At 41.7% G+C, this 15,593-nt stretch overlaps 1 protein-coding gene across 3 annotated transcripts in view; it reads left to right on the forward strand.

Annotated features, from left to right (window-relative positions):
• LOC122809794 (BTG3 associated nuclear protein) overlaps positions 1 to 14,572 on the forward strand; it is a 1,260,844-nt gene extending 1,246,272 nt beyond the window's left edge. For all 3 annotated transcript variants that reach the window (XM_044081537.1, XM_044081535.1, XM_044081536.1), the window contains exon 13: positions 13,591 to 14,572. In XM_044081537.1, the coding sequence (XP_043937472.1) occupies positions 13,591 to 13,719 (129 nt within the window). In that variant the 3' untranslated portion in view covers positions 13,720 to 14,572. The remainder of the gene's footprint in view (positions 1 to 13,590) is intronic.
• Positions 14,573 to 15,593: the final 1,021 nt, after the last annotated feature.

Below are 15,593 nucleotides of genomic sequence, written 5' to 3' on the forward strand. Positions count from 1 at the left end.
TTCAAATGCTCTACTTTGGTAAGGCTGCTGATGTCATCCACCTCGAAATACATTTCTGGGAAGGTTGTAACCCAGTAATCTCAGTAGTGCGTCCCAAAACTGCGTACCGCTGTAGTGTGATAAAATAGGTAGTAGTACTAATTGCAGACTTGGCAATTGCGTGTGTGTGTGTGTGTGTGTAGAGAGCAATGCATTTTTAGGCTAGTCACACTCAGTACAATTCAAATGCCCTACGTTGGCAATCCTGCTGATGTCATTCACTGTGAAATACACCTTTGGGGAAGGGACATTCCATCAATCCCCGTGGTGCGTCCTATAACAGCATTATGCTAAAGTGTGATATAGAACTCTGGTAGGGGTTCTATTCTCACACATGGTGATTGTGGATGTTTTGTGTGTGTTTTATATGTCTGTGTAGGGAGCAATGCATTTTAGGCTAGTCGCACAGTACAATTCAAATGCCCTACTTTGGCAATTCTGCTGTCATTCACTGTGAAATATATACCTTTGGGGAATGGGGCACTCCAGCAATCCTGGTGGTGCATCCTATAACAGCATTATGCTGTAGTGTGATATAAAACTACGGTAGGAGTTCTATTTCCACACATGGCAGTTGTGGACGTTTTGTGTGTGTTTCTGTGTCTGTGTAGGGAGCAATGCATTTTAGGCTAGTCACACTCAGTACAATTCAAATGCCCTACTTGGCAATCCTGCCAGTGTCATTCACTGTGAAATACACCTTTGGGGAAGGAGTACTCCAGTAATCTCCATGGAGTGTCCTATAACTGTGTAGTGCTGTAGTGTAATATACTAGTTAGGAGTTCTAATCCCAGACATGACGTGTGTGTGTGTGTGTGTGTGTGTGTGTGTGTGTGTGTGTGTGTGTGTGTGTGTCATTCGTATCCTGTGTGGAGGTGGTTGTGAGTGTGTAACAACTGGATTCAATGTGGAGAGGGTTTTGCAAACTTCTTATGTGGTGGGCCAAGTATATATATCACAATGTCCACCATACAGGGATAACAGATGTGAAATAGCTGTAACATCAATGCCTGCTGAACAACATTAGCAACCCTTGTATTACCCAGGGAACACTCTCAACCCATGTCTCATACACACACTTGCCTAGGCAACAGCTGCTGTGTTGGTAGTACCCTGCATATTGCCCACTGATAGTAACCATGGTGTGATTGCAGTGGGCATGGCACCCTGCTCATCAATCCAATAGCCAAGTACATGCAGACAGTGCACCTCCCCTATGTTCCCCACTGGACACCTGCAACACCTGTGGTGCCATCAAATGTGACCCACAAAGGACACATACCATGCGTGACACACAAGCCCTGTGTGGATAGATGCCACTGACACCAGGGAATATCGGAAACATGCTATCAGTGTAGGTGCAGGGTTAACCTGCTGTCCATTAACAGTTCCCGCCACATAAGGCCAGGACTGGCACATCTGATAACACTCTGTGTACACAACATGAGCCAGACACCCTAGGTACAGTTCCACATGTCACCGTACATGCATGCGGGAGGTGTGCACATCCCAGACACTGTCCATATCATGGACTAAGGAACACATACATGACAAGCAATGCACAGCATTGGCCACACCCAGTAGTCACCCAGGTGACTGGATGGTGAATACAATACCCACCTTTGTGGGCAACTCCAGACACTGCACCCCTGAGCCATGTTGCAGACCATTGTTATGTGGCCTGATGCCAAGGTATACCCATCACCTAGCCTTGTATAGCCATCTGGCGCCATTGACCACAACACACCCGTGAAGCATTGCACCCATGTATGCCAGTATTGGCACCCATGTCTGTGTGTGTGGTATATGATGCGTATGACCACATTTAAAATCACTACAACCCCATTTGCATACTAAAGCATGCTGTCTGATATCAGACACTTCCACATACCCTTTGCACATATAACCTCTGTATGACCCCTGCGGTGCATGTGATACCTGCACAGTACTGTGTTGTGGCAATCCCACTAGTGATGAGTTGTATTCCTGGCCCTGCCATGTGTGTCAGTGTGTGTGCGCGTCCCTGTGAGAGTGTGGCTGTGTTGACGCTGACACCTGTTCATGTGGACAGGCATGTGTACTACACCTACCACATAGCTACCATATCCCTGTTGCAGATATCACTCACCATCACATATATGCTCTGAGGGCACCCCAATATGTAACCTATGTGGCGTATCCACTAACTGCATGGACATGTGATAGCACTACATAGTCGTCAGAGGTTTGATACCTTGTACTGGTAGGTGTGTGACAAAAACATGCTTAAGTATTAATCTCCCACCCATCCCTGGCTTTTCCTTGCCTCTGAATGCCTCTCTCACTCCCTCTCTGGTGGATGTGGAGACTTACACCTACATTACTTAGGCAGCAGCATGTGTATTTTAAGTGATGCTCAGGATCAGCTGATGGCCTCTGCACGAATTGCAGCCCTCCTGTAGCTGATTGCATGTGAAACAGCTGTGATAACATTCCCATAGCCAATTGCATGGAAACACACACCAATATCTAGGAACATCATGTTGGTGTTGGGCCTTTCATTCACTGTGAGTAGGAACTCGATCTGTTGTTTTGGCAAACAGCATATCAGATGGATTGGGGATTTACCTATAACTACATACACTGTGGAAACAGGCCAACACACAGGTGGGGGATGTAACTGACCTGACTACAGACTGTAAGTGCTGCTATACTGCATTTGGAGTGATGTTTGTTTAACAGGGTGTTTGTGGATATGGTTGTCCTACATGTTTTCATACCTGCCATGTCAGTGCTATGTTTATGAGGGAACACCCATCTGTAGGGTCATCTGCAGACTGGCTAGTGTGTGGTGCCTTTTGTTTCATGTGTTACCCACAGAGCACCTATCTGTGAACTGCAGAAGGTAGTGTGAGGATTGCAGTCTGTAGGTGGTGGCAGCCATGAGAGTTACTGACTTCATACCTCTCATAGGACATATGTTGCAACAAACCCAGTTACAACAGTAAATGTATGAGGTTATCACAGCAACATGTCAATATTGGCCCTGTGTATGTGCCTCCAGCCACAACCCTGTCAACCTTTGTACATATGTCATGCAGTAAGGGGTGCATATGTGCTCTACACCATCATTAGTGACATCATATGTGATAACAAGCCAGTGAGATACCAGGCTGCTACACATGTTATGTATAGTAGGGGTTATATTTGATGACATAACCTGGACATTCTGTGCTTGTGTGTACAGTACTGAGGTCTGTGTACTTATGGTGATTGTCGGCAGTGTGTGTATTTTTAATATGTACCTTGGCCTGTGTACAGACTGTGGTAGATGTTATTGTTCTTGGTCCTGTTATATCTGATGTTACGTGCTGCTCCACTGTATGTTACCCTATTGGCTGATATGTTTGTAGGGCCATACACGCACATATCCCATACCACAGACAGGCATCAGAGCACACTGTGTAGCGGCCCAGTATATGTAGGGTTAGTGTGTGAGTGGCACATATGAGGTTGTTGTTGAACAGATAGTCCATACTGTAATAATACGCTAGCATACCATATGCGGCTTTAGCTGTGTTCACATTGGATGTGGTTATGCACTTTCATACAGGTGTATGACCCCAACCTGGCGATGGGTGACAGATTTCTGTCTGTGTCCACTCCTGGGGAGGGTGGTGAGCCCCATCCCCTGAGGCATTTTCACCTGAAGGTGGTACAGGACCAATGGACAGGGAGGTCCCAGGTTGGGCCCCAGACGTGCTGGCGCCCGGTGCCACGGCCAGCTGAGGTGGGATAGGTGGGTCCGCTGGGACCGGCCTTCCCAAACGTGCTATAGTGTTTAGATTTCATCATCATATGTGGGTTAGTAATAGCACATTTCAGGGTTAGGTATACCAGCATGCTAGATATTCCCATTAACCCAGAAACCAGATACAGAACAGTTGCATAGCAAACAGAACACATGCATATATGGGACTCTAGTGGTAATAAGAACAGCATACAAGTACATTGATGGCACCATGCCACCAATGTTGGAATATGTCATTATAACACATGCATGGGAGCAATTATCATATTTATCAAATAATTGGACATTATCAGAACATAGGTGTCATTACATACCAGTTGATATGGTGGGGGGGGGGGGGAAGATGTCAATTAACAACTAGTATATTCCTGTAGTCCACATTACTCTCCTAGTCAGTGCTGTTATCTGTACCTTGCAAGTCTTACTACACTACCTTATACCCTTAGTTTGGACTGTGATATGGCTGTGGTCATCGTTACACATGAACTGGTTTTACCTGCAGTATACACCTCTTACATGGTATACCTGTGGAGGGAATGTTTGTTAACACTAACTGTTTCTACACATACTCCCAGATTCTGGGTTCATGTTGTGTACATAGCTATCCAACTCTTTCTGCACAGACACTGGCCATGTGTTGACCACATGCAGATGTGTTGGGACATATCTAGAATATTACCCTCTTCAACCTTTAGTGACGTGACACACACATGTACATGCTTTCCTACACAGTTATATTATGTAGCGCAGTCTGGGTGACAGTGATCAACGATACTTTATTATTCAGAGAAACTGCAACACTCGCAATTCCCTACAATACCAGAGTGAACAGTACCAGTACAGGTTATTACAGTCTTTATTTCTCAGCACAGTGTTCGTATCCGACTTACCTGTGGGAGCAATGTTTGTTAGCACTACCTGACTGTTGCCACACAAACTTCCAGATTACACATTAGTATTATGCACATACATCTCACTTTGTTACTGTACACACTGTGGTCACAGCTTGACAACATGGGGGTGTAGATAGGACATACTTGTCTTATTACTCTCCTAACAGTTTTGTGGGTTGCTACAGTGACAGGTTTGTTCTCATAGATGTTTGACAATCACTTGTATTCCCTATTTGCTGGCTAAATATCTGGGATCATCCCACAGACTTACCAGGGAGACAGGCAGCAGATATGTGCCCATATACTGGACATTCTGGCCTCATCTGTACAGTTGTGGGGTATGATTCTGTATGCAGCCTACTTCTACTCCCAGGATTCAGACCATCGTTGTGTCTGCTGCAACTTAAACACACTGGCCATCACAGTTGTGTCTACTATCTGCTTTCTGTCTTATTAATCTCCTGTGTTTTTGCATTCTGACCTTGTATTACAACACTCTTATACAGATTTCCTAGACAGTTATATGTTGTAGGACAGTGTGGGCGACAGTAATGTGTAATACCTCATTATTCAGAGCAACTGCATCAGTCGCACTGCCATACAATACCAATGTAAACAGCACCAGTACTGGGTATCATTCTTGTATTTCTGGGCATAGTGTTGGTATCTGACAGACCTGTGGGAGAAATGTTTATTAGCACTACTTGAATGTTCCCACACACACAGTACCAGATTCCACATTACTATTATGCACATACATCTCACTCTGTTACTGTACACACGCTGACCACAGCTTGACAAGTTGGGGTGTAGATGGGACATACGTGGCTTCTTAGTCTCATAAGTTATTGGGGAGTTGCTAGTGTGCCAGCTTTGTTCTCATAGATGTGTCAGTCAGTTGTATTACCTGTTTGCTGCCTATACGTCTGGGATCATCCCACTGATTCCCCAGTGGGACAAGTTGATAGACAACCGAAATGGGCCACTTTACTGGACATTCTGAACATATATGTACAGTTGTGGGATATGATTCTGTATTCAGAGTACTACCACTGGCAGGATTCAACCCATGGCTGTGTGTGCTAAAAAAAAACAACAGTTCACATCTCAGTTGCATGTGCTATTCGGGTTTTGTTGTCTGCATTTTTCCTGTTTACTGTCTATGTGTCTCTCAGTTGTACTAAAGTGCCTTTGTGGATTACACCTGTCATATACAGGGATTCCTACACATTCAGTTTATGGTGCACTGTGTGGGTAACAGTGCTTAATACAACAGTACTATTACATGATTGTAAATCTACATTACCATACGATACCAGAGTATACACATGCAGTCCAGCAGTTAGACCTTTATTGTCAGGCTATTACACTTTTATTGACATACAAACGATATGAGACTCTTCCTGCCATATTCTCTAGTGTATGCAGTACTTGCCTTGAAAAATACAGGTTGTTTACAGGCAATTAATTTACTACTACTTTCAGTTTTATTTCCTATGACAGTAAATGCATGAGTATTACTGACCTGCCTTGCATCGCAACCTTGCCTGGTGACAGACATGGGCCTCCTGGTTTGCGGCCCACTCCATTGCAGCTGTGAGGGGACATAAGAGGAATATTTAGCCATACCTTTCCATGATAAACCTGAACTGGCAATTATTATACACATGGTGGGGGTGATACTTACACACAACTGGAACATCCCCTGCTGCTCTAGCCTCATGGATCCACTCTTCCAAGAGGTTTCCCTTATGTCGCTTCAGGTCAGCATAGTGATGCCTGGCCTTCTCACCAGTTCAGGGTATGCCAGTGGCACTGGTGAGGTTATGGGCGAGATGGTCTCAGGCCTCCACCTTATATTGGGAGCCCTGGTACTGGCCCTGCAGCAGTCTCTGATCATGGTCTTTGACAAGGAGTCCTGCCATGACTTTGGACTCCTGGATGCACCAGCACTGTGCCTAAAAGCGCAGACCTTCTCCCGTTACTGCCATTGTGCCTGCAAGGGGAAGCTACAACCAGTTATGAGATGTATTCCCACCTCTTGGGTTTAAGTAGGGCTGATTTCTTGCACTTTTCCATAATTGGCCGGTTTTGAAAAGGCTAGGCTATAGGCAAACCTGTTTACCTAGGGTTGGAATTCTTTAAAGGGGTATAACACTGGGCACATTGAGTTAGCTGGTCTACACATTGGTTACACCTCCTAAGCTGGCCTGTGCAATGCTTAGTGTTGCTTACATTAGACTTTGCATTATAATTCCTTTTTGGCATTGAGTTATTATTCATTACACCTTATATGTATGCCTGGTATCCATGATTCATGTGTACGTACACTGTATGGGGTCCTTGTGTTTTATTGGGGACTTCAACACTCTATTACAATTACACATGACTTCTGGCCTTACTGCTGTACTCAGGTTCACGTATTTATGTTATGTAGTTGGTTGAGGCAAATATGTGTGTATACTGATTCCTTTCAAAGGTTCAGTTTGGTTGTACTATGATGAAGACTTGTTTGCTGATATCTCATTTTTCTGTACTTCTGTGTTGGCTTGGTGGTTAACTACTGTGAACGTGGTGTATAGGGTCCTGGGTTTGAGACTTGCATGGCTGTTTATTTTGTTGCTGGGCAAAACAAGGGCCGTTGGATACAGGGTGATTAAGGCACTTTTGAGCAGTTGTAAGTGGGTTTGCGTGAGGGTAAACAATGCTGACCTCCGGTTACATATGCTTACAGAGAGTTAGCTTCAAAATTGCTTACCCCTGCGTAAACGGGGTTAAACTCGCTTACTAGGGCTTAAATATGCTTACTACTGCTTATTGGTGCTTAAACCTGTTTACTAGTGCTTTATTCATTATGACACTGACACCTCATATGTGCATTTACTGCAGTACTCCATTTCATAAATATATGTTATTTAGTGGGTTATGCAACATAAATATTAGTCATAACGTGCTTTGCCATGGAAAATGGAATGTGCTGCAGTGGGACTCGAACCAGGAATGCCTGCTCGTAAGGTGAATGCTATGCCCACTACACTATTGCTATGCTGCTTCATTTGCATATATCTTCCTTGTTATCCTCTTAAGCCATTTAAGCTGCATTAATTGTAGCTAAGCGAGGGGCACACCTGAGCACCTACGGTTAGCTTTAATTGGATTTTAAAATAAAAAAATGGTTTGTTCATTTTATGAGTGATTACTTGCTGTTGTACACAAGGGGGAATGTTGGTGGGGATATGCGGACACCTATAAGCGGTCTTGCTCATTTTTTACCCCTTTCTGCTGTTCTTCATTGTGGGGGCATGTATATTCTGAGAGCTCTGCTCTCAAACATGCCCCCTGCACTCTTACACACTCCGTGTAGGATTAGGAGCTCAGGCAGCGCACCCCATTACTACGCATGGAGTGCTGCCGTCCTGCTCCTAAACGGCTGCCTCTGTGCAGGACTAAGCTAGTCCTGCACAGAGGAATAGTAAATCCGGAGGAATGTTTGTGTGTTTTCTATTTACCCTTCGGGACATAGGATCAATACTAGGCAAACAATCGCAGTAACTGTAAGAGACCTAGCCATATACAAATTTAAGAGGATACATTTAAAAGTTCTTGTCACCATTTATGAGTACTAACAGTGTTTAGTTCCAAGTCAAGCAGAGCTAAGCATGACAGCCCTGGTGTAAATGTGTCTGTTCATACACTTATCAAGGCAAGCCTTAAATGCAGACAGTGTCGCTCGTTGCTTGACCTGTAATGGTAACTTTCCTTTGTCTAGGTAAAGTACATTGAGTTAAGAGCATATCTATCTAGCGAGTCTTACTTGTTAGTGTAAGTTTAAGTCACTAGTATGGCTGTTTGTAGAACCACTAGTTTTGGGAAGAAATAGGAGATCAAATAGAATTAGGTCTTTCATTGTTTAAAAAGTGAGCCTTGGGTCGGGTTGGACTAGCCAGTAGGCTAGTGAGTATAAGGAAAGTTGCAATAACATATCTAGGTACTTGAAGGATTTAAGGCCTATAATTTGTAATTAAAAAAAAAAAAAAACTCTGGACTTTTCCAGTTGAGTAAAACGATTGAGTTTGTATATAACAAAGGGGTAACTGTATTTGCTGATGGGTTTGATAAGGGAAGAGTACAGTGGTAAGATGACTTACTTGAGTCTTGGAGATATTCTCATGGAAATTAACTGAAACAGGTTGAAGGATTCTTGACTATGGTGAAACGTGATATCATGCCAATCAAGTAAGAGAAGTAGCAGCTATACTATACACATTTGTTTTTGTTGAATGCTACTCTGCCGCACTTTTTAGTATTTAGCCTGACACTGTTTTCAGTACACCAGGTATATATGCATATTCTAGCCCTTTTGGAGCAGTTTAGTATCCATGGATGAGCAAATAACATTGCCAGCTTGCAGTCATCAGCAAACTTCCATGCTTCAGTGATATTGGCTTGGATGTCTGCAAAATAAATGTCAAACAGGAGAGGACCCAGCACTGATCCCTGCTGTACCCTTTTAGTTACAATTTTTATTTCAGAGAGTATACCAGCAAGTTTCACTACTTGGGGATCTGTTGGATGGCTAGTTTGCTATTCAGCAGACAATGTAGGGGTTTATATTAAGTTTTTCTAACTTTTCATAAATGCCAGCATGGGGAATAATGTTGGAAGCCTTGGCCAGGTCAAGATGAGCAGCATGCACTGAGTGACCACTTTCCACCACATACCCTTCCCAAAACCAAATTGAGTCGGGATCTAGATCAATTAGCTTGTTTTTGTCTACAGAAATGAATTCTGCTGGGATATTTTCATGGTTTGCATACAACACAGGCTAGAGATGGATGCTATGTTTTTCTGAACAGCAGACAGTAGTAAAAAATGATTTTACAGAACAATGCACAAGAGCATGGGCATTGAATGCTTTCTTACTGAATTGGACGGTTCTGTTTTTGTTTGCTTATCCTCTTAAATCCTTAAAGGAGAAGAGGCCAGAAATAATTCTGATTACACCTTTTTGGCCCAGGTAGCATTAGTTCTCCCACAGTCTACATTTGGCAAGATAGGAACCTGTCCTGTTATAGCATGTGAACATTATGATGCAGTGCAGGGATTCTTTGTACATCCCAGCCTGTCCATACTTCACCTAGCAACTTGAGGGATATGACCTTATTACCCTTTGAACACTTGTACTCTCAAGACGTGCTAATTACCATGAGAAAAACTAGAAGATACAAGAATATCACATCTAGCAAAATGAAAGATATTTTCACTGCCTTGCCAAAGGAAGAACTGGCATCCAAACTAGATGGAATGCCCTTTCATTCTGCCATATCCATTTTAGCTTTTTGCTGCATATTTAGCGTATATTTTTTAGGGTTCACCTTTCAGCAAAATCTGATTGCCTGTAGACCCCCTACCCTGGCATCCATGCCCCATGGTCACAACAATTCCCTAGGGCATCCTACATCTCAGGGTTATCGGGAGACTATAACACCTGGCAGGGACTTTAGCTTTGTACTGGAAAAGTTAACCGTAACCTCCATTTGAACCAACTGCCTTGTATCCATCTCACTAAAGCTTTGTGAAATCATCTGATATTTCTGTGGGATCAGCTTAGCAACATCTTAAGGTATCTAATATTTCCTCTTCATATTTACATTATTTACTGCAAAACGTGCTACATACATCATATTGAAAGATTTAATATTAAAGTTTACATGATGGGTAGCATAGCTACGTTGATACCTGACCTGTATCTAGTGGAGGTAATTAAGTATTCAATGGTGTTCATATGCTATTTATTATCAGAATTTCTTGTTTTCTAAATACTTCAACAACCAAGCAGCAGAGACAGAAGGGATTAGTTTCACATGACAGCACACAACTAGATGACCAAAATGTTGCTTGACCATATCTGCTTAGCTTGCATGGTTATTGGGGGTCATGTAAGTTATTTACAAAAATTACAGAAATTAATATGTAGTGTGTTAATTGTGACTTTTCAAGTTTAAGACCTAGAATCTAATGAGTGCTACAAGGGTACATTTGTGCTTAACAGTTTACTGTTTGCACCTCTTTAGTAAAACTTGTGGTTCTAAAGATAAGAACATTTGTTTGAATTGTGAGGATATAACTTTATTTTGTTAAAAGGAAGTTGTTGCAACCATTAGAAGTTATTATGCAAAATTCCAGATCTCCATTGGAGAGAATGAGTTCCTGACTTAGAAAACTGCACTCCTTATCAGAGTTACTTGTGCTGGAGGAGTCTCAAAGATTCAGGCTTTGATGTGTGAAGTTCCATACCTGGTATACCGTAAAGATAGGATGATCCTGAACACTACTGTACACTAACCCCTCATTCTTATCAAGGGTCTCACTTAAGTGGCCCTGAATGAGCTATCATGCCACCCAGTCTGTAGAATGAAGGAGAGAGGATTTTACTTGGGCTGTATATATAAAAAGACAGTTGACATACTACCTGAGTATAACAAAGGGTACCGGAAAAACAGATGTTCTATAGACAAACAGCCCATTTCCAAATGGACATTGTATTAACTTTTGTTACAAAAATCATTGCAGGACTTTGTAAAATAAGGTGAGGACCCCCCCACCAAGGGATGCAGCAATTATCACTGCAATATTCAAGGGAGAATATGCCCAGGGTATCATTGAGGCGGCAACACAGTCCTGTCTGTTCACATCTTCTTAAAACGCTATAGATTGGACATAACTTTGACAGCTACAGTGAATTAGCCTGTGCTCTACTGAAAGACGTGCTACTCTACCCAGCAGTAAACAGCCACTCTACCTGCTGGATCTGCTTTGGGAATCTTCCATAGGTGATGACTGCAAAAAAGATCCACATGAACAATGTAGTACACTTACATAGACAATTTTGTCTAATAATAGATGTTTGAGCGTGGTCACCGTTGTGGTTCTGTTCAACTTCTTGGGTCCTCTTTATGTCTTGAGAATTTTGTGCCAAGGTTGAGCACTTTTATTTCCTTCCCTGTATCCCTTTTTCATCCATAATCTATGGTCCTTTCCTTCCCTTCCTTGAGTTTCTCAGGAGGGCTTAGATGCTCTAGGTCTCTGACCCAGTCCTTGATAATCTGTTAGTGCTATTGACTATTATTTATGCGGAGTATTGTTCTGAGGACAGACAAGAAAAAAAAACTAAAGATGGAGTAGGGGAAGGGCACTTCTATACCAGGTACATGAAAGTATCTGATGTACGGCTGATATCAGCTTCACAGAGGAGAAGGGTGCTTGTCTCAGATGTCAAGCCAGATAAATAGACTCAGCATGTGGCAGAGAACTCTTAGGTGATTACAAAAGTGACCACACTTAGACATCTACTGTTATAGTAAGGTGCCTATACAGCTATATGTTTTCAGCCTCCTTCACCTTTCATGGCTCAAAGATGTGGAAAGATAAAAACCTCCACAGTAAAATTAACAGTACCTCTGGCATTATAGGTTTCTTACTAAATGGTGCTCCCACCTTTGGAATTGACTTTCTTTGTACATCAAGCAGAGTACCTCCCCTGAAAATCTTTAAAACAATCCTCAATGATTGGATGGATAACTAAATTTATAACAGGCATTAATGCTAACAAGCTCCTCTCCAGAAGAAGAGACTAGTCAATCTAGCATTACAAAGGTGATGTACTAAGTCTCTTAATGGCTCTCCAGCCTTAAACATCATATAAACCTATTAACTTGTGAATCTGTCTACTTGTCCAGACTATGAAGAGTGTGTTGATTAGTGGCATAACCATATGCCCAGACTGTATCCTCTAATGCAGTGTTTTACTTGGTCTGTTTTACTGCAAGTGCATATCTGGTTGATTGGATCTGTTTTATTTGCTTTGTGCATTTCTGGACAAAACACTAGTTACTAAACATGGCTTGCTGAGCCATGGAGTGAAAATGCCACTTGTAAATTCTGCACTGCTCATGTCTTACAGATCAAAGCAATGTTTCTGCAAGGCAAGAAGTCCTTTCTGATCTCTGTGTTGGGAAGATGTGCCCACATAACCCCCCCTTAATTTATGTTGTAGTAAATCCTGCATCACACTACATCCAGGAAAGGGGAGCATGTTTTCTCAGTGCAACACAAGGGGAATCATCCAGTGAGACAGTGCTGTCTCAGAGTTACAATATAAGTTTAACAGAAATATGGAGAGAGAACCCCCCACACACCACCATCACGAACAATGAAGGATGTAAAAGGTCTTGCAAGAGGTGAAGATCAACTTTGAGTGACTTTTAAGCTGCTGTAGATTTGTAAGCCATTTTCAATAATTAGCATTTTATCTGGACCTATGTCGAACAGATGGAGTGGATCTGCTTTACTGGTAGTGTAATATATTTAATTTAGTGAGCTGTGAATGACTGACATGCCAAATATATGGGTTTAAGTCTTATTTCTTTTCACTCATACCTATCAGCAATCCATCAGTAAACTAGCAATGTTTACATTTTGAGACACAGCAGGACACGTACAGACAAATGTTTTGAAAAATAAAGTAGAAACACTGTTTGCACATGCAGCGTTTGTTTGTTAGGTTGTTTACTCTCTGATTTAATCAGAGTCCAAGTTTACAGTGCCTTTTGTATGCAGGCAATGAATTTGCTATGATGAATGTATGTTAAGACAGAATGTTAAAGAATAACATAAAAGGTACTCCTCGCAATAAGAGGCATATTCAAATCACGTTTCCACCTGCACATGCTGTGTGCCTCAGGGAAACATAGAAGCTGCAGGCTTGCAATTTAGCATGTATTTGAACCTAATCTAGTTATCAGAGACAGACATACTGACCAAGAAAATGAGTAAACCAACATTCTGACATTTTGTTTTTCATTGTAGACTGCTGAAACTCTTCAAGCCACCCTTCAGCCAGAGATGCAGATTGAACATGGAGCTATTCAGATCCAGCAAGGAGAAAATGGAGAGGTGGTACAGATCCAAATGCCAGTTAGTTCTGTCAACAGTTAGAAAATAACTTAAAGTGTTTCAGATCGTGGATCTGTAATAATGGAAACGATACTATGTATTGGCACCGAGTATCAGTGCAGAAATTACCATCATCAATGACACAGGAGACTTGAAGGAACTTCTAGCTACACTTGATCCAGCTATATTTTTGTGTATGCTTATCCCAACATGATGAAACTGATGAGCGTAAATTTCCGAATAGTCTATTATACTAAGGCATCAACATGACCACGTAAAGATGTAGTCATCAAAGAAGGGCGAAGTTTATCAGTGGGACATTTTCTTAATAATGCTATGCAGTGCTGTGACTGATGTGGTATTGAACAGGAGTGCAAACTTACAGTGGTTGAAACTTAAGTATTCTTTATCTTTGTGCAAGAGTAGTACAGGAACAAAAGAAATGAGAAACATAAATCAATTTAATTTTACAGCAACATTTACAATCCTGCATTCAGCTTTTGCACCAGTTTCAAAGGAAGGGTTTGGGGAATGTACTTCCTGAAGCATATAGGAATTATTAGTTTGTCAGTTTGATTAGTTGCCTCTTTATCAGTGAGAAAAAAATAGCATTCTGAATTGGAGTTTATATTTTACAGTGATAAAGTTGCAGTTTATCAGTGAAGCTATAAGAAGTTTACAGTATGCAGTGTACATGAAGCCTGTGGAATGCATTGTGCAGGTTTTTCTGTTCTATTAGTCAAGATGATCATTTGCGTTTTTTGCAGATGGCAGCTGTGATGTTGTGTGTATTGCTGCTTAAATCCCTGTTTTCTAGGAAGAAAAAGTGAATTAAATCCTATAGTTACATATTTCTTATGACTAATAAAATGTGTATAGCACAGTAAAACATTCAGTTGTTTGTTCCAAGTGTTTATCCTACATTGTCATTAACTTTCTGTGAGCCTTTTTAACTTGTTTTATTTGTATCTCTTTGTAAGTTTGACAGTATGGCAACTGTGCTCTACCAGTAGTGTGTCTCCTGATTATACATTCTCTCAGATTTAAAGTAATGTCACCATTTACAGATAAGATCGTGGTTTAGTAATGCTTCTGAAGCTGTTATTATTTTTAACATTAATGTTCATTGGCTATCCACCTTCAACATCAGCTGTTCTAGTACTAATACCAATGTAGTTGCAACCTTCTGCCCATATTACTAGATATATGATGGTGAGGTTTACAGGGTGGGCACCCTATTCTGTGTCCAGCTGTTACCTAAGGCTGAACTTTTTACATATTATCCCACTGATATGGTTCATCAGAAGTTCTTATGACAGTTTAAAGATGCCAGCAAAATAAAGGCTGTGGTCTCTTGAGTTCAATCAAGAGTCACTGCTACCTGCTAAACATGTGGTCTTATCTACCCTTTCATCATTTTTCATTTAGTAACTGATTATATGGAGTGATCCTTGAAGGCCTGTTGTAGCCATGACATGTCCCAAAAGCAGCCCAATGCAGTTGTACAGTGCTGTTGACCAGCCACAATCAATTTCTTAACTGTGTTCCTGGAATTGTAGAATCCTTATGATGACGTTTGTGCAGTGACAAGCAGTATTTCTTTAAGGCTTTCTTAAACTGCACCCTTCCACTTGTCACTTGTCTGCTGCCTTTTTTTTCCTTTCAGGTGTACCCCTTCCTCTTGCCTTTTGACTACGTGGTGTGTCCAGTTTACCCCTCTGTTCTGATGTATACATGGATAGCTGTCCTACCTCAACCATTCCATTTCTTTCAACATTTTGGTAGCTTTGCACTGCATTTTCCTGTGTGATTAATCCCCTTTTGTTTGCTAGAAAAGGATAATAGTACTCCAGCTGAAACCGTGCCAATACCGTGTACAGTGGAGGAGTGACCATAGTATCTCTGAAATTCAGTCC

Source organism: Protopterus annectens, chromosome 8.part0 (assembly GCF_019279795.1).
Source record: "Protopterus annectens isolate FY-2018-M chromosome 8.part0, PAN1.0, whole genome shotgun sequence".
Taxonomy (NCBI): Eukaryota; Metazoa; Chordata; order Ceratodontiformes; family Protopteridae; genus Protopterus; species Protopterus annectens.